Source organism: Neodothiora populina (genome assembly GCF_041146345.1).
Source record: "Neodothiora populina strain CPC 39397 chromosome Unknown canker_contig_15, whole genome shotgun sequence".
NCBI lineage: Eukaryota > Fungi > Ascomycota > Dothideomycetes > Dothideales > Dothioraceae > Neodothiora > Neodothiora populina.
Window position 1 is genome coordinate 2,946,651 of NW_027191413.1, and position 18,361 is coordinate 2,965,011.

Genomic DNA, 18,361 nt, shown 5'->3' on the forward strand with positions numbered 1-18,361 from the left:
CGGCGTCAGAATGCTGCTTTGGCCGCCGAGTGGCGTCAGTGCCGCAGATCGAGTCCACGGAGATATGCTGATACGATGCGAAAGGTACAGTATGGATGGCATGGCACGGCATGGCATAGCATGGCATGTCGCATGATTTGACTTTACATCAAATTTATACGCGCCTAGCTAGCACTTGCTCTCTACGTCCACAACAAAATCAACATGTCGATCTTGTTCTGGACCAAAGTCTGAATCGTCACCGAGATCCCTACCTTCCAGCATTCGCACGTGATCTTGCAAGACGAAAGGACCGCTCGCTTTCTGCTTCTTTGCCGGGAATGCCGTGTGGAGACCCCAGTGCACAAGCATGGCGACACAAAAGCCGTAGAAGTAACTGATCTGGTATAAATGGTCCCATCCATTGGCAGAAGATGCAGTGCCCTTTATAGCCCTGATGAAGCCAGCTATGATTGGGGCTTGTGTCAGTTGTACAGCCTCTTTGCAGCGCTCAGCAGGTGCCTATCGGGAACTTACGTAGCAATGGCCAGAGTCCCATCGCCCAGGCCGTGAATCCTCTTAAATTGAAGCCACTGATATACCAGTATGCACTCTCGGAATTGCCAGTGTAGAGATCGCCAACGCAATACTTCCCTTGTCTGACAAGGAAATAGTCACTTACGACTATACCAGTCATTGGACTAAGAAACACACTCCACCCGCTGAGCACAGTTATGAAGGTGCTCGGCTTGGTCACATAGTTCCAAGGGCAGATAGCCATACTGACGACGCTGAGGAGGTAACCGCCTCGACGGATATTGATCCACTTGGGACACAGCGCCGCCAGATCCATACCTGAGGATATACAATTCAGCATCTGACAAAGAGCGAGCTGAGAGGCTAGGAATCCGAGTGCTGCGAAGAATGTGCCCGCTCTTGCTGCCGCCGATAGCGAATGCTGCTGAATCGTGAGAAGAAGCTCGAACGGATTCCATACATAAGCGCCGTAGATTGTCTCCGTGGCACTGGTGATGAGGATCCCGCAGACGGAAGTTGTCACTATAAGAACTGGAGCTGCAATCGCCTGGCCGAATAGGGCAGCATTAGGAGTTTTCGCATATCGCGTCCAGTCGGATTGCCCGAGGCAGCCCGAGGCTTGACTGCCGACGATGGATTGCAGGCCGTAAACAGCGTTCCAGGCAAGGAGAGAGCCTTGTTTTGTACTTGGGGTGTAGAAAAGGGTACCCGGTCCTCCCGCTGTACCAATCGCCCAACCAAGCAAGCCAAACATGGAACAAGTTATCATGATGAACGTGATCTGATATCAATCAGTACACACCGTCACGGCAGCGTTACACGAAAGCATATACTCTGAAGGGCATCTGCAAGTTCTCGGGAGGAATCATCAAGGTAGGCAAGAATATTACGGCAAAGATGAAAAAGCATATGAGACTTGCTGTGTCAACGTTGGTGGATTCGGGCAAAGTATTCTTGAGATCTCGGAAGGAATGCCCGATGATGGCATTCAAGATGATCTTGACCGATTGTCCGCCCTACAAGGTCAATCAGTCAGTGATCTTGTACGGTAAGCCATCTGTTGTATCTAACCCACCCAATACATCTGGATGCCGAGCCAGATAATCGATGTCATGATGCGGTTAAGGACTGGCCAGAAACCACCGCGCATACCCCAGGAGCTGTCTTTGTGAGTACAAGTGAACAGGGGCGAAGCGCTATCCAGACAGACCTACGAGCGCGAGAGTACTGTGAAGCCCAGATACAAGCGACTGCCGGGCCATCCAGCAAGCACAGCGATCAACGCAGAGATCAACGCAACGCCGACGACACAACCAATGGCTTGTGGGACACTGAGTCCCAGAGAGAGCAGCGTCGAGCCAGCGGTCCATGCCGTCGTGTTGACGCCAGAGATGACCCAGTATCCTGCATATCCTTGCCACGTCCAGGTCCGTCGATTTTCTGGTATCGGGATGAGATCACGATTGCACCACTTCGGGGACGAATTAGCTACACACAATGTACCATTTCGGTCTCTGATACTCACAAATGTGTTGTGATAGCCAGCATCTTCGTCAATTGGACACTCGAGACGCTTCGCCCAATACTCGACCTTAGGCTTGGTCTTCTCGGTAAGCATTGCAACGACTGCCAGATGTGAAGCTACTCGTGAGTACTACGTGGACAAACATGTCAGGTATATAGCATGCTTCAACCAAGATGGCTTTGGATCTCCCAGATAACATTGACTGCCTATCTCTGGCGGGAATATCTGTGTCGATCTTGCCTGACTATGCCTATCGTGCAACGTGATGTGCGAATCATCCTGCAATCCTGCAGGCGGCTTGCCTTGTAAGCTTATCAGGACGACTACATGGTCCTTGGACTCTGGCACATTACGAGGCACACACGAAGTGTGTGTTCAGGACTTGTGAGAGTCGATCAGACATCGCTATACACCTATCACGAATTCGCTGCTTAAAAGTAGATCATAGTAACCCACTGCATGGCTTGTAGATTTCGAATCTCACTCTTCTGGACGTGTCGTTATGCAGATCTCGAAGTACACAGTAGATATAAACTCGGCCGAGCTCTGGTGAGCACAAAAGGCAAAGTAGACTTGGGGTAGGAGCGAAAGTATATTCGTTCCTCATTGGGCTTCCCACCCCGCAGGCTAGCCCCGCGTCTGGTGGTACGCCTATCTCCCTTACTGTATCTTACCTAGGTACTGTGCGCACCAAGTGCGACTCACAGTGGTTTCTGACGGGCTATAAGAAATCAATGTCATCGTTTAGAATCCGAATGTAACCCCATCTTACAATATCTTCTCGCTATAGCATGATTGCCAAAAACGAACAAGAATCGTCCTCTATACCCGTAGTTGATTTCTCCGAATGGCAAGACGATGCACCTGCCGAAGTGCGAGGGAAGATCGCCTCTGATCTTATCAAGGCATGCCGTGAAGTAGGCTTCGTGTATATCATCAATCATGGCGTGGGGAAAGCACTGCTCGATGAAGCATTCGCCATGTCTAAGAAACTATTCGACCTCAGTCACGAGCAGAAAATGCTCGCTCCACATCCTCCCAATCCAGAATGGCATCGAGGCTATTCGTCTCCAGGGCTGGAGAAGGTGTCTCAGGTCTATGGCATGGATGCGGACCCTCAGACTGTAGGCGAGCAGCTGAGGGAAGTCAAAGACTGCAAAGTAAGACTACAATAGGGGACAGTAGGTAGTGTTCCATATTCAACCACTAATATCAATATCAGGAGAGCTATGAAGTTGGCAGCGAGGGAAACAAGGAACAGCCGCCCATCTGGCTGCCGGAAGATGTGCTTCCTGGCTTCCGCGACTTCGAGACATCCTTCTACTGGAAGTGCAATGAGGTGGCCCGGAAGTTATTGGCGGCTATGGCAATAGGACTCGGACTAAACGACGCGAACTTCATATTGAAATACCACTCCGGTCATAACAATCAACTCCGCCTCCTGCACTACCCACCGGTTCCTGCGATAGAACTAGAAAGCAACAAATCGGCGAGGATGCCGGCGCACACGGACTGGGGTAGCATCACCATGCTGTTCCAGGACAAGTGTGGCGGATTACAGGTCGAAGACCCCCACAAAAGAGGGCGCTTTATTGATGCGACACCGATGCAAGGCGCGTTGATCATGAATGTGGGGGATCTGTTGATGAGATGGAGCAATGGTGAGCACTACACAGTCAATGTAGATGCGTTAGGACATGTCATACTGACAAGGCCATGCAGACCAGCTGAAGTCGACGATGCACCGCGTGACGCTGCCACCACTATCGGATCGCTTCGAAGGCGAACAGAGGCTGACGCGGGCGAGATATTCGATTCCATATTTTGTCAGTCCCGATGAGAACTCAGTAGTCGAGTGCCTACCAGCGTGTACCAGTGCGGCAGAACCGGTCAAGTATGAAGCGACCAATTGGGGAGAATATCGTAGGATGAGGGCGGCGCTGCAGTACAGAAGGAGCGACGAGGCGGCGCCTAGTGCAATCACAATTTGACGCGCTCACGACCACCGGTCAGCGGTCATCACACATGCCTGCCCTGAGTATCAACACCGCATCTCATTATCACACATCAAACCTGATCTCATTCGTTTGATGTCGAAGATGAACAATAAGCGACCCGCGGGCTTGGCGCGCCAAGGCGGACATCAAGGTGGACTCGAGGAAGGCGCAGATGATGACACATGCAATGCTTTCTAAACGCGGGAAGGTGTGGGCGAGGTCTACTTTTGCCTCGAGGTAATTACTTGCCCAAACATGTTCACATAAAGTGCAATATTATCAAAAGGATACCGACTCTTCACTGCTTATACGCCAACGTGCTGTCTATCTCGCCGTGTCATCTGACATAAATAGGCTTGCTGTCTCGCAAAAGGTAAAAGACGACAGGCACATCACATCGTTGGTATTGTCTTATATTTACCAAGAGCGTGCATCCCTTGCTTGATGCCCCTCTATCTCGCTAGGCAACTACGAGTAGCTCATTCTCATGCTATCGGGCTTGTTCCAAAACATCAGCACGTGGACACTGCTCTTCTCTCCGCAAGGGTAAGGAAGTTTTCACAAGCCCGTTCATTTGAATCTTTCCTCTGCTGCCAAAAGCATACCGCCTCATTCGCCCCCGGTGGTCAATCTCTGCTTCCCTCTCGACTCCCACGTTTCTTCTCCTCTTCAAGTGCTAGATATCTACGGCAAAGCAGCGGCCTACTTTCTGACGACATGGTTGGAAGTGCAATGCAGATGCCCGTCGTCAACAACTCGATGGCTCCGGTCAACCGGCTGGCAGACCACCTGGAGAAGCCTGATCTAGACACGAGAACATACAGAGTGGTGCAGCTGCCGAACAAGCTCGAGGCTCTTCTGATCCACGATGCCGACACGGACAAGGCTAGCGCAGCCATGGACGTCAACGTGGGCAGCTTCAGCGACGAGGAGGACATGCCGGGCATCGCCCACGCTGTAGAGCATTTGCTGTTTATGGGAACCGAAAAGGTATGTTGATAATGATACGCGGATGATTTCGGGCGAAACTGACGTCAGACCTCGTAGTTTCCTGGCGAGAACGACTACAACCAATACCTCCAGTCGTACGGAGGCTACTCCAACGCTTACACGGCAGCTTGTGACACCAACTACTATTTCGAACTGTCTGCCACTTCTGCTCCGAGCAACAGCCAAGAATCTCTCGACAGCGCCAAAAAGGGGCCTCTCCACGGCGCCCTGGATCTCTTCGCACAATTCTTCATCAAGCCGCTCTTTCTCGAGGACACGCTGGATCGTGAGTTGCGCGCAGTGGATTCAGAGAACAAGAAGAACCTGCAGTCCGACACATGGAGGCTGCACCAGCTGAACAAGAGCTTGTCAAACAAGGCCCATCCTTTCCACAAATTCTCTACTGGAAACTACAAGGTGTTACACGATGAGCCGCTCGAGAGAGGAGTCAAGATCAGGGACAAGTTCATTGAATTCTACAAGAAGCACTACTCGGCGAACCGCATGAAGTTGGTGGTGCTCGGGAGGGAGGGGCTAGACGAGCTCGAGGCTTGGGTCACCGAACTCTTCTCCGACGTGCCCAACTTTGACCTGCCCAAGTTGCGATGGGACGACGTTCCTGCGTTGTCCGAGAAGGAACTTGGAATGCAGATTTTCGTGAAGCCCGTCATGGACATGCGCATGCTTGACGTCCACTTTGACTTCATCGACGAGGACGAGCTATGGGAGTCGCAGCCCTCAAAGTATATCAGCCATCTGATCGGCCACGAGGGCCCTGGCAGTATTCTTGCATACATCAAGGCCAAGGGCTGGGCGAATGGTCTCGGTGCTGGGCCGATGAGTCTTTGCCCTGGAACTGCTCACTTTTCCATATCTATTCGCTTGACCGAGGATGGTCTGAAAAATTACCAGGAGGTGGTCAAGACTGTCTTCCAATACATTGCTATGATCAAAGAGCAACCGCCTCAAGAGTGGATTGTCACAGAGATGGCTCAGCTCGCCGAAGTCGACTTCAAGTTCAAGCAAAAGATCCCAGCCAGCAGGACCACCAGCTCTTACAGCGGTGTCATGCAAAAGCCATACCCGCGTGAGAAGCTCTTGAGTGCTGGAAGCAAGATCTGGAAGTTCGATTCGGATGCCATCAAAAGAGGCCTTGATTGCCTGCGTGCCGACAACTTCCGCTTACAGGTCGTCTCCCAGGAGTTTCCGGGCGACTGGGATCAAAAGGAGCAGTGGTATGGCACCGAGTACAAGTACGAGCCGATTCCTTCCGACTTCCTCAAGGAGCTCGAAGTTGCGAGCAAAGCGTCTGCCGCTCAGAGGCCGGCCGAGCTGCATCTGCCCCACAAGAACGAGTTTGTCCCCACTCATCTGGACGTTGAGAAGAAAGAAGTCGAGACCCCTGCCTTCAGCCCCAAGCTCATCCGCAATGATGCTCTTGTCAGAACATGGTGGAAGAAGGACGACCAATTCTGGGCTCCTAAAGCCAACGTCAAAGTCTGCCTTCGTTCCGCTTTGGTCAATGTCTCGGCGTTCAATGCTGTCATGACCCAACTCTTCACCGCCTTGGTGGAAGATAGCTTGACCGAGTACAGCTACGATGCCGAGCTTGCTGGTGTCAACTATGACTTTTCTAACCATGCGCAAGGCCTTGACATTGCCGTTTCTGGGTACAATGACAAGATGTCTGTGCTTCTCGAAAAAGTGTTGCTTGCCGTTCGCGACTTGGACATCAAGGACGATCGCTTCAATATCGTCAAAGACCGTCTCCTCCGCGGCTGGCGCAACTTTGACTTCACCCAGCCTTACCAGCAGATTGGCACCTATTCCCGCTGGCTCACGTCCGAAAAAGGATTCGTCATTCAACAACTTCTTGAAGAGCTTCCGGCGGTGACTGCGGATGACGTCCGCGCCTTCTTCCCACAGGTGTTGAAACAGATGCACATCGAGATCCTCGCCCACGGCAACATGTGGCGTGAGGATGCGTTGAAGACGACCGATCTGGTGGAATCTATCATGAGGCCCAAGACACTACCAGCTGCGCAATGGCCTATTCGACGCTCGCTTGTGCTTCCTGGTGGCAGTAATTATGTCTACAAGAAGACACTTGCGGACCCTCAGAACGTCAACCACTGCATCGATTATCAGCTGTACACCGGCTTGTCCAGTGATCGCGTCACGCGTGCCAAGCTGCTTCTCTTTGCGCACATGATTGACGAGCCTTGCTTCGACACTTTGCGCTCCAAGGAACAACTAGGCTACGTCGTGCAGTCTGGAGCTACCATGCTAGCAACTGTCTCAGGCTTCAGAATCATCATCCAGAGCGAACGTCATCCTGACTATTTGACGAAGCGCATTGAGGTCTTCCTTCGCAAGTTCGGCAAGCAGCTTGAGGAGATGAGCGAGACGGATTTCGAGAAGAACAAGGAAGCCGTGGTTGGCAAACGCGAGGAAAAACTCAAGAATCTGAACCAGGAAAGCGGCAGGTTCTGGCACCATATCACGTCCGAGGCGTTCGATTTCGAACTTGGTAAGTCACCATTTTTATCCCCAGTCGGAATGCTATTTTCGCCCTGCTTCCAATGCGCTAACCAGTTGGCTTCACAGTGAAACGTGACGTCGAACACCTCCGGACTCTGACCAAGCCTGACATCGTGTCATTCTTCACCCAGTACATCTCTCCCGCATCGAAAGACACCCGAGCAAATCTCGCGGTGCATCTACTTGCCCAGCATTCGGTCGTCGACATTGCCGCACAGTCAGCTGCAGATGCTTCGCAGCAGACAGCCGAGCTAGCGAATGCTCTGGCACAAGTCCTTGGCCAGATGGGTTTTGCTGGCGTCGACAAGGATGCACTGGGCAAGAAGCTTGACGGTGTGGATGTCAGTGGAGGAGACACACAAGCTATCCTTGAGGCTGCGTCAAGCTATGTTTCTGCAAATCCTTCGCTAGGTGCCGATGCCGCTCAGTTGGAAGGTCTGAAGGTGCAGGGTGCGCAACTCGTCGACTCCATCCTGCCATCCCTTGGTATCGTCCCAAAGAAGCGTGGTCTTGTCGGCGGCGAGCAGGACGACAGCATCACGAGCAGCGAGAACAGCGCTCTGCAGGGCAAGTCGACAGAAGTCGTCGAGATCACCGATGCCAGAGACTTCAAGGCTGGTGTACCGCTCAGCGAGGGACTCAAGCCTGTGCGGGAGATTCACGAATTCGAAGACTTCGGCGGTGCCAAGTTGTAGATCAACGGTACTAGAGAGATAGATTCTCGTCGCGCTCGTACGCTAGACATTATGGATAAAGTCATGTATGAAGAACCCGATGATGTCACTATCTGTCTACCTTTGTTCTGTCATTCATTTCGAATCGTCGACCGCCATTGGCGAGTCCGTCTTGCACAGCTCTGGCATTTCATGTCCCTTTTGCATCTTGAGCCGCCACTGAAACGCTTGAAGGATATTGTAAACGACACTCAGCGTCGGCATCTGCACACCCAGCGCCGTGCCCGCCCTCAGAGGCTCGCCCACAATGTTTTCGAATTCGGTGTAGTTTCCCTTCTCCATATCCACAAGCATGCTAGGCTTGAACCTCATCTCAACCGGCTCAAGACCAGCTATCGTCGCCTCGACAGTCTCATCGGACATATTCTTGGCCCCCGCCGCTCGGGCCGCCGCCACGATCTCCTTCATCGCAGGCCTCACCAGCCCATCGACCAGCGTCCCCGTCTGCTGCACACTCCCCGTGTCCAGCCCCGTCACCGCACACACGGAGTTCAAGCACGCATTGTACATCAGCTTGCGCCATCGCGAGGACAGCACGTCTTCGTCGTAAGTGCTTATCGTGCGGCCCGCGGCTCCGTAGATTTCGCAGAACTTGCGCGCCGCGGCGACGTCCTTTTCGTCGGGCTGTTGCGGGACTCGCGAGAAGGGCCCGCAGATCAGCTCGTCGTGGTCCATGTGGTCGATTTCGCCGGGCGACACCTCGTGCGAGCGGATGTAGCTTATCCCTGACAAGACCGTGTTCGAGGGGAAGGCGTCGAATAGCGCTCGTTCTAGGTTGATGCCGTTTTGGAGCAGCACGATGACCGTGTGGTTGGGCGTCACGGCTGGTGCGATGGTTTCTGATAGCGTCGGTTTGCAGTCGGGCGTGTTTTTCGTCGTGCATACTATGTAGTCGAATTTATGGTCTTGATATGATGGCACGTGGTCGACGACTGTGGATGGGTGTTGAGTATGGTGTTTTGGTTTTGGGAAAAGAAAAAAGACTTACGGTGGGATGGACGCCATTCGTGCAGTTCGCCGTGATCACATGATTGAATGTGGAAACCTCTTCTTTTGACATCTGCGTAATTCGACCGTAGCACAGCAGTCACGGTTGCGAGACCACCTCTCTCCAGATTGAGAGCCACGATCGTCCCCACACCTCCACAGCCTAGGAGTAGCACACTGGACTTGGCAGACATTTTATTTTGCGGAGAATACTGGAGAAGAATATAGTGATGACTTTTGAAAAATAGAAATGATGAAAGAAAGTCGAGTATAAAGGGGTACTATCTGATATTATTATCGGGGGTTGGGGAGGAAGAGACTTTTTTTTGTTTTCATTCTGGCAACGACTGGGAAAGACCACATATACATACCATCGAGTCCTAATTTACAGTTTCGTGAGACGCGACAGGACCCCAGCCTATGGTTGTTGCTCATACGTCTTCCGTCGGACAAGGCATAGAGTCCCCTGTCGGACAGCAGTAGACGACTATGCAGCGTGTGATGGGACTGCTACCACTCGATGCGGAGATTCGGCGGTCTGTCCGTCGGCCTGCGATCGGGCGGTCCGTCCAGCGACTTTTGATGGAAGGTCCGCATCTTTGCCGTGGATCAATTGATGTGAGCCTGTTTGTGAATGATCAAAGAACACGATGAAGGAATGTTCATCTCCAGACAGTTTGATCATTAATGTGCTCAAGTCCGTATACTAAACACAAAAATCCACTGCTTCCCCGTGGTGGAGTATCGTAGCATTTTTGGCTATCGTAGCGGGCAGGCAGATGACAACAAGGATAATAGTTGTTCCGACACAATCTAAAAAGAGTCCATAGGCGATTCGCTTAGTAACCTTATTCCTCTTTTATCCGAAAGTCTATAGACAAACCTAGATCTCACAACGACATTAGACTGTCCAGTAGAGCCAGCTCTCTTTTCTCTTATTACATGACATGCGAGATCTGAAAGACTCGCTCAGTAATAGCACATTAGGCGAAGGGAGGCTCTGCAGAGGTACCATCGAAGATCTCCATCATGGCCTCAGCCAATCCGTCTAGTTGATTTCCATCATAGGACTTTGTTGATGAATCACGGATGACCTATATGATTCTATCTCACTTCGATCTTTGCCACACACGTCGATATTCTCATTCACAGTCCCTCGAATGACTTTGTCGCGCCGTCCCAAAACAATCTGCAGAATTCGATCTTCATCGTAGGCGTGTGTCGCGAGACCTTGAGCTCTATATCGCGTTCCACTCTTGCTTTCGAAGGCCTCCGTTGCAGTACTCTAACGATCCATGTCTCTGTTGATGGCCTTTGTCGCATACTTTTACACTGATGAAGTCTTTATACAAAACTCCAACTACCAATGTGTCTTCTCGGCATGGGTCTATGACATCGCCGCAGCCTGTTTGCACGGTTATCGAGCACAACGACTATTTTCGAGTATAGTGACCATACCGGAGACCCAAATGACATCGCCGTCGACGAACCCTTAACTTTTAGCAGTCCTCGGCATGGGGCGCAGCAAAGGAGGTGAAGTGAGTCAACAATGCCGCAGCTTGTGTTTTTATCAAACTTTTCGTTCGTCCATCCTGTAGTTCTATCAGGTAACGACTTTTTACTATCATTCAAGCGGAAGAAAAAGCCCTTCTCGAAGCGATCACTCCTAGAAGAAAGCGCGTCAACATCGCTTTACTGTTACGCAACTCTTTTGCTCTGTTGTACTGTTGGTGTGAAGCAACGCCTGCTCGCTATGTTGTCACGCCAGCTGATTACACACGAGTCCTCCAACGGCCGGGTTAAGAAGATCGTTAGTAGAGTTGTGAAGAACCCGGACGACCCAATTCTTCCGGATGCAGTTCTTCAAGAAATGGTACTATTGCCTCGCACTTTCAGAGATGACGACGTGTGTTGATATCGTTATAGACCCCCGATGAGCGTCAGCACCACGTACTAAGGCTGCTCGGCTATGATCCTGAGGAATACCTTCTAAAGACAGTAAGCCAAACCAAGCTCTTGATGGAACACACTCTAATGTTGCCAGATCGACGTAGAAACTAATCCACATCAGCCGTGCACGACTTTTGTAGTGGAGCCAAACCCACCAAGGGTGGTCACCTTCCTCAAGCTCCCTGTGGAAATAAGGAGTGAAATCTATCGACTGGTCTTGACTAAAGATTGCTACTATCTGTCGATCATCAGCAGGCGTATGCATCTAGGATTATGCGCCTCCGTGAGGGTGCAACTCGAGTCGCTCTGGCAACCCCACCTTGACCAAATCCCTGACGCAACAAATCACATCCCTCTCAAAGGGTTCGGCTTGCTCTCTGCTTGCAAAACCATCCAGAATGAAGCTGCAGGCATTTTGTACGGGAACAACACTTTTTCCTTCCGTACATACGATGCTGCTGTGAGCTTCCTCGAGGCTCTGCGCAAAGACAACCGGGCACAAATGCGGCGCATGATCATGCCTGTGCAGCCGGCACGACTCAAAGAAGCTGCAACAATGCTGTCAGATTGCAAGAACCTCAGACATCTCCAGCTGAATGTTGAGCCTCGTCACATAAGAGAGATCGGTGATCTCGAGCCTGCAGCAGTCGTCGTGTCTCACTTCAAGACAGTGATTGTTCAGATGTATATGCATGACCCGGAGACCTTCTGGGAACGATTTGTCTGGAAAACTTCTGGAAGATACCTGGGCAAGTCCGCGCCACGCAATGCACTGAATGATATCCAGTCTTATTCCCGTGAGATGGGAAAGAACATTCGGAAGATTATTGAACGCCACGATCAAAGGCAAAAGTGACTGAACTTTGAAGGACACTAGTGCAGACAAGCTTTTCGAACCCCTTGTACAACATCATCTACCTACATAGCTTACTCACGTTGACTTCACCCCGAGATGGCGAGAAGTGACGATTGAGTCAAATCGGTCTTCGATCATAAGTGTATTTATGATGTTGCTGCTGAGATGCATTAGACAAACATGTTCTTCTCGTAAGTTCTCGCCAACGAGGACCATGTGAAAGCAATTTTGTTATGTCTGCGGTGACAACGCAAGAACACGACCTAGCTCTACATGTTGTGCATGAATTATGCCTGTACTTCGCAGTCTAACACAGCTTGCATGATTTGTGTATCAACTCCTGGATATTTGTACATGGAGATAGTTGCTGGCGTTGAGACTGCACAGTTCATGTATGGATGGGCCATGAGCGACCAATTCGCTATATATGCTATATATGTATTCAGCGGCAAGAACGGTAAAGAATGTGCTGTATCGCACAATCGTGGTCGGATCGAAGTCGACCGAGACGAAGTATACGCTAGTGATTCGTGGGCGACAATGTCATGCCACCACATTAGGCCACCCAATATCGAACGATTCCCACTTGGCCTATATCGCGTACCAGATTGTCGGGTTTTTCGTTAACAGTTTTGACAAATTAGACGAGCACAGTGAAGAAGAAACACACAACGAACATATCACAAATGTACAATCAAATCAAAAGCGAAAGCCATACCTCAAAAAAGTTCAAGGCAATAAGCGAAGCGAAGTGTTGCTCATTTCAATGTGGTCCTCTCGCATGCTTGGGCTCCGTTGGCTGTCGTCACTCTGTACTGCTGGTTCTGCACCTGCTACGCGTGTCATCCTTGTGCTTCGCTGCAGTTCCTGGTCACTTACGCCGAGAGGATTGCGTCGCACGCTCGATGGTTTCCAGATTAAGCGAGTCAGCGAATAATCGTTGTCAAACAAGTGGCTACCGTTCGTCCGGAAGAAGGTCCGGAAAAAAGGGTCGCTATTCGCTCAAACAGCTTGAACCCTTGTCATCTGCCTGGTTCCAGCTCTCGACGAAAGATTACCTTACTGGCGAAACTGGTCATCTTCTCCAATGGTTGGTCATAGTGTCTGTACAAGTATGTATGGCTCGTATCTCGTATACTGTATCATCACGAGGAGCTTGCGCACTTGTACAGTGGGTGACAGAATTGGCGTCCCCTGACATCGGAGATTGGCTCTAGCTCTTCCTCACAACAGCCTTATCCAAGCTGTTTGGAACGAGGATCGGAGGGCTTATCTACCTTACCTTAGTACCGTCAGGCCAATAAATACTGTCACCCACTGTTCTTCACTTCGGCAAGCAGCCCGACACCGTTTGTGGGAAGAGAAGCGGCCCACGGCAATACTTCGGCATCAGCATTTTCCAGAATGGGTCCGGCATTGCTACGCTAAGGCTTGGCTAGGTCCGGCTGTTGCAACTATGCGGTAAACCCCCTTGTCGTTCCCCCATCTGCACCCCATGTAGTCCCCACTTATCCTGATGTGATCGTATTTATTTATCATGTTATGCTGAGCCCACTTCAGCGACAGTCCTCTGTTGCTGTCCCACTCCTCAGTTCCTCGAGTGTGTAGCAGAGAAGATGCCGCTTCGCAGTATTGCTTTTGATCTTTCTTGCTGTCGAATCGGACATGTTAGAGGGAAGACAGACGCCTGTTCGTGTTCCATGTGTAGGGCAGCCTCATAGTCACTTTCTACACAGCTTCGAACTCAGAATACAACCTGGACCCTTGTTGGATACCTTCTGTAAGGCGAGCTTTACGTCCGTCCGCTCCAATTACGACGATCGGTACATGAGCAATGAAAGCAAGCGGTCTGTCAATCATACATCGCATCTGGGACGTGAGCGCACACACAGCCATGATGATGGACATCCAACCCGGCGCTCCGATACAGGTCCAACTTTAATGATAGTAGAAGATAAGGAACCGCATCCCTGCACCTGTCTCTGACAATCCATGCTTTTGAAGCTCAATTTACGTGGCTTGTGGGAGGGCGCCTGGTTGGCGTGTGGCTTAATTCAGATCACTACCTTCACCACCAAACTTCCAAGCTGTCGGCGCTTAATACAGGTAGGTCTTTTGAAGGATGGTCGCTAGTCTGGCCAGAGATCTCGAGATCGGTTCAGCCAGTAGGTAGGTACAGCATGGTCCGAGTTCGAGGTTTTAAGAACGACCGAGACATTTTGATTCTTTTCCAACGCTTTGCGCGCATCTTCTTGGTCTTCCATACTACGAAGGCAGTCGAAAGTTACTCGGCCACTTCACGATCCTGAAATTATGGCACCATCGACAGCGTTATCCTGAGACCTGACTGGTGCTCCTTTTTCATCCTACCGACATACATGCATGGGCATGAAGACGGCGTCTCTTCAGTCCAATCCGGATCGATCTCCTTGGTCTAGCCGACTGTCGCCTACTACGAAGCTGCGACATTGTGGTTACTGTACAACGAAGCATGGTGGTGCCAGACTCACGATGAACCCTACGCGGGTAGTCCCCAGGTACGTCGGGAAGCGTGCGCGCCGAGATACGAGCACAATCTCTCCTGGAATACGACAAACGCTCCGAAAGCCACCTTTGCAAGATCTTGCTTTCGATCTAGGATTCAATTTCAACGAATTGTCAATATTCAATCGGCGTTCATGAGCCAGAGTTGATGATATCTAACTTCCGGAGTATTGTTGTAGCAAGATGCCAAGTCGCCAAGGCATGCTAATGTGGGGATATCCCTTCCACAGCATAACCAATCAATCCGTCCCCTTCAACGTTATATCTGTTTGGATGAATAACAGCAATATTATCATCGGCTAGACTGCTAGACTGCTAGACTGCTCAAACATCCAACGCCTGCAGATGCAGACCCATAGTGATGATGGCGATATCCCCATGCGGAAGAAAAAGCCTCGAAAGAGCCGTGGTAGAGGACTACGGGTCACGACAGGATGGTGAGAATGCGCGATACGCGCGCCGTTTGCAGAAAAGCTGTGCTGATGGACTCTTTAGCACCGTATGTAGACTGCGGCACATGAAATGTGACGAAAAGCGGCCGGCTTGCGGCGCGTGCCAGAGGGGTGGGCGAGAGTGCCAGTATAACGACTCAAAGGTGAGTTCCAGGTTCACCGCAAATGAATCGCGCTTGTTTCAAGCCTTCCCCTTGCTCTTTGCCATCAACTTTGATACAGGCGATCGAGCGGCTGTCAACTCCATAACACCTTGTCTAGCTATCATGACGCTCTACATTTGCCTCACAAGAGCAAAGCCTAGCGCTGATAAGGTTTACTGAGCCCCTCAACAGCTTGCACTACTCCGTGGATAGGGCTTTGAGCGTCCTTTCGCGAGTCAAAAAGAGTGTGAAGCTTCACGCACAACTGCTTTGTTGCTTGAGACACCTTTGCAATTTACATGTGGCTAAAATCTGGTAGAGCTCTGATGACAGGCTTCTTGACCCGTCATTACAATATGACTCGGTTGATGGAACCACGACCCAGGTACCTCGGCGGGACATGTCTGCCTCAAAACGTCCTCGACGCGATTCCGATACGAGAGCTGGAGAGTTCTTGGAGCCCGCATCAGCTTCTGCTTCTGAACATAACGCACAAAGGCATTCGTCTTCGACTGCTCTTCGAGAGAGTATCGGCCCGAGCCCTCAGTCCGACTCCAGCGCTTCTTCTCGTGATCTCACCAGTATAACTTCGAGATGGTTTGGTCTACTTGCAGCTGACGTAAGCAACGCCAATCACACCTTCGCGACACCCTTGGTTGCTTCTCGTTACCCTCGCAGTGTCGGTTCTGCACATGCCGGCGACTCCCCTGTGACGCTGGCATCACCAGCTGGAAAGAACACGCGACAAGTCATCCTCCGTGCGGGTAGTCCTGGCCCCGCTGCAGCTCGCACGACGGCTGGACAGCCCAGAGTTGGCAGTGCTGGCCAATTGAGTGAGGGCGAGTTCATCCTTATGAACCACTTTGTACACAATCTCAGCACATGGCTAGATTTGACTGATCCCAAGAGGCACTTCTCGCTCTTCGTGCCGCATCTTGCTCTGCACGATGAGGGCTTGCGGAAAGCCGTCCTTGCTCTGTCGGCGCGAGACATGACAACTAATCCCCGCCGACCGCAGGCTCCGTTCTCAACCGATTTTCAGCCTGACCGCAGCATGGGTGCCGAATACTACCATGAAACCTTGCAATATCTACAACGAGCTATGAAGGACGAGGCATATCTGCGCAGCGACGAACTACAATGCACCATCATGCTCTTGTCGACATACGAACTCATGGACGGAGACGGCGTGGCATGGGAGCGGCATCTGAGGGGGGCCTATGGTGTACAGCGATCTCTGGAAATCAATGGCGAGTCTGGAGGCCTAAAACAAGCAATCTGGTGGTCTTGGTTAAGACAGGACCTTTGGGCAGCGTACCGGGAACATCGCAAAGTCTACAGCTCCTTCGTACCGACCAAGGACTACTCCGAATTGGATGAATGGGGTATGGCTGAGCGTTCAGTCTATCTGTGCTGCCAATGCGTAAACTATGTTTCCTCGGAAGAAGTCGAGGCAGGCGTCAAAAACGAGGCAGCACGCGTACAAAGAGGCGAGAAACTCGCAGGGCAACTGGATTCATGGCTGGATCACCTACCACCTCATTACCAGCAATATCCATCCACACCAGGTTTGAGGATAGGCCCTTTCAGGCCGATTTGGATTCACCCTCCGGTCTTCGGTAAGTGTTTCTGCATCTGCTCTCTTCATTGTACAAATGACTAACAGCGTAAAGGGAATGCATTGCAAATGCACAACTATGCACGACTGATGCTCTTATCCACGAAACCCCAGTCCGTGGCCGATCTCGACGGACCTTCTCATAGTGTCCTGGTGGAAGCAGCCGTTGATGCGATATGTGGAATTGCTGTTACGATCGTCGACGACGCAGCAAGCGTCATTTCTTCTGGCAGTGTATTCGTCGCTGGCATGTACACATCATGTCCTGATAAAAGAGCAACGATCCTGGAAATACTGGGACGATACAAGGCGCAGACTGGCTTCCCTGCAAACGATTTTCGGGACGAATTACGTGCATCTTGGGCATCTGCTGATGCAACATGATGCTGATAATCCGGTATCTTTGCCGCGAGTGATAGACTTCCGGCTATCTACAAATTTCACTGCGGGGACCCGAGATGATATATCAGACACCCAGCATACCCAATATTGCCTTTCGAACAGGAACACGACAGCTCTTGACGTCGAAAAATTCTCCATAGTGAGCAGCGTACAAGCACGACTCACCATGGCTCAAAACGCACTAGACTACGAAGCGATTCGAAACACCGTCGCTCTTTACTGTATTGCTCTGGATACGAAGGACTTTAGTCTGTTCCAGGACGTGTTCGCGTCTACTCTTGATGCTCGCTACCCATTCGGCGGAGCATTCGACGATAGAGATGCTCTTGCCAATGCCATTCGCAAAAGGTAGTCCGGGGCATGCTTCAAAGTTGTCTCGCCCAATAATGCTGATTATATCCAACAACAGGCTAGAGCCTGTGACCACACAGCATGCTCTGACGACGCAGTCGATTACTATTGACGAGGGTGCTTCTTCCGCATCGGCTACAACATACTTTACTGGTATCCACCTCGGCCAGGGTCGATGGAAAGGCCAAATCGTCACTGCGTACGGTAGGTACGATGACAGGTTGGAATGCTCACCTGGATCGTCCAAGGTTGTGCCAGGCGCAACAGGGCAGTGGCTGATCACCAAGCGAAAGGTCACTTTCATGGGACGTGTGGGAGAGGAGGGTGTGATGAAGGGGGAACGCGAATAGGATTTACGTTCTACTAGGTGCTCTGTCGAGGCTATTTGTGAGTAGCAAAGTACTTCATCGAGAGGAACCCGGGACGCTCATTTACACCCGGTCGGGCCGTGTGCACATCCATCGAACCACATTCATAGACGTAGAGCCTAGCACGAAGAAGCTTGCAGGCGGTCTGTCCTATTTGTCGTGAAAACGGGTCTTGATCTCGTATCGCCGAAGGAAGAAAAGCTTAAGCCCCCGAACGTCCCAGGTGGGTGCCTTCAAATCGTGCCTTAGTCTAGGTATTCGCCCAAGATCAAAACAAAACGCCTTTCAGTTCCCCAATTTCCTCCGCACACACGAACGTTGGAGTTCTTCGGATCTCAATTCTTTCCCCATCGTTGTGCCGAAGGAGGAATATTACCCCGCACAGAG

At 51.2% G+C, this 18,361-nt stretch overlaps 6 protein-coding genes across 6 annotated transcripts, besides 2 other annotated features; 4 read left to right on the top strand and 2 right to left on the bottom strand.

Moving 5' to 3' along the window:
- Positions 1-168: 168 nt before the first annotated feature.
- Positions 169-2,134, bottom strand: AAFC00_003336 (uncharacterized protein; the record flags this gene model as incomplete). The annotated part of the gene is made up of 6 exons (XM_069342794.1): positions 169-446; positions 517-1,297; positions 1,350-1,532; positions 1,592-1,676; positions 1,731-1,987; positions 2,042-2,134. The coding sequence occupies 6 exons, from the start codon at positions 2,132-2,134 to the stop codon at positions 169-171; spliced, it is 1,677 nt and encodes a 558-aa protein (XP_069199299.1).
- A 698-nt stretch (positions 2,135-2,832) lies between these two features.
- AAFC00_003337 (uncharacterized protein) lies at positions 2,833-4,032 on the top strand (the record flags this gene model as incomplete). The annotated part of the gene is made up of 3 exons (XM_069342797.1): positions 2,833-3,201; positions 3,264-3,702; positions 3,764-4,032. 3 exons carry the CDS (start codon positions 2,833-2,835, stop codon positions 4,030-4,032), a joined length of 1,077 nt encoding a protein of 358 aa, XP_069199300.1.
- A 723-nt stretch (positions 4,033-4,755) lies between these two features.
- Positions 4,756-8,264, top strand: AAFC00_003338 (uncharacterized protein; the record flags this gene model as incomplete). Its single annotated transcript, XM_069342798.1, has 3 exons — positions 4,756-5,028; positions 5,086-7,558; positions 7,636-8,264. 3 exons carry the CDS (start codon positions 4,756-4,758, stop codon positions 8,262-8,264), a joined length of 3,375 nt encoding a protein of 1,124 aa, XP_069199301.1.
- Positions 8,265-8,378: 114 nt separating this feature from the next.
- AAFC00_003339 (uncharacterized protein) lies at positions 8,379-9,484 on the bottom strand (the record flags this gene model as incomplete). The annotated part of the gene is made up of 2 exons (XM_069342799.1): positions 8,379-9,235; positions 9,292-9,484. 2 exons carry the CDS (start codon positions 9,482-9,484, stop codon positions 8,379-8,381), a joined length of 1,050 nt encoding a protein of 349 aa, XP_069199302.1.
- Positions 9,485-15,074: 5,590 nt separating this feature from the next.
- Positions 15,075-15,077: a sequence feature (Short protein (AAFC00_003340, KAL1303027.1) was converted to a misc_feature.).
- Positions 15,078-15,135: 58 nt separating this feature from the next.
- Positions 15,136-15,147: a sequence feature (Short protein (AAFC00_003340, KAL1303027.1) was converted to a misc_feature.).
- Positions 15,148-15,635: 488 nt separating this feature from the next.
- Positions 15,636-17,237, top strand: AAFC00_003341 (uncharacterized protein; the record flags this gene model as incomplete). The annotated part of the gene is made up of 2 exons (XM_069342800.1): positions 15,636-16,854; positions 16,909-17,237. The coding sequence occupies 2 exons, from the start codon at positions 15,636-15,638 to the stop codon at positions 17,235-17,237; spliced, it is 1,548 nt and encodes a 515-aa protein (XP_069199303.1).
- A 184-nt stretch (positions 17,238-17,421) lies between these two features.
- On the top strand, positions 17,422-17,956 carry AAFC00_003342 (uncharacterized protein; the record flags this gene model as incomplete). The annotated part of the gene is made up of 2 exons (XM_069342801.1): positions 17,422-17,603; positions 17,665-17,956. 2 exons carry the CDS (start codon positions 17,422-17,424, stop codon positions 17,954-17,956), a joined length of 474 nt encoding a protein of 157 aa, XP_069199304.1.
- Positions 17,957-18,361: the final 405 nt, after the last annotated feature.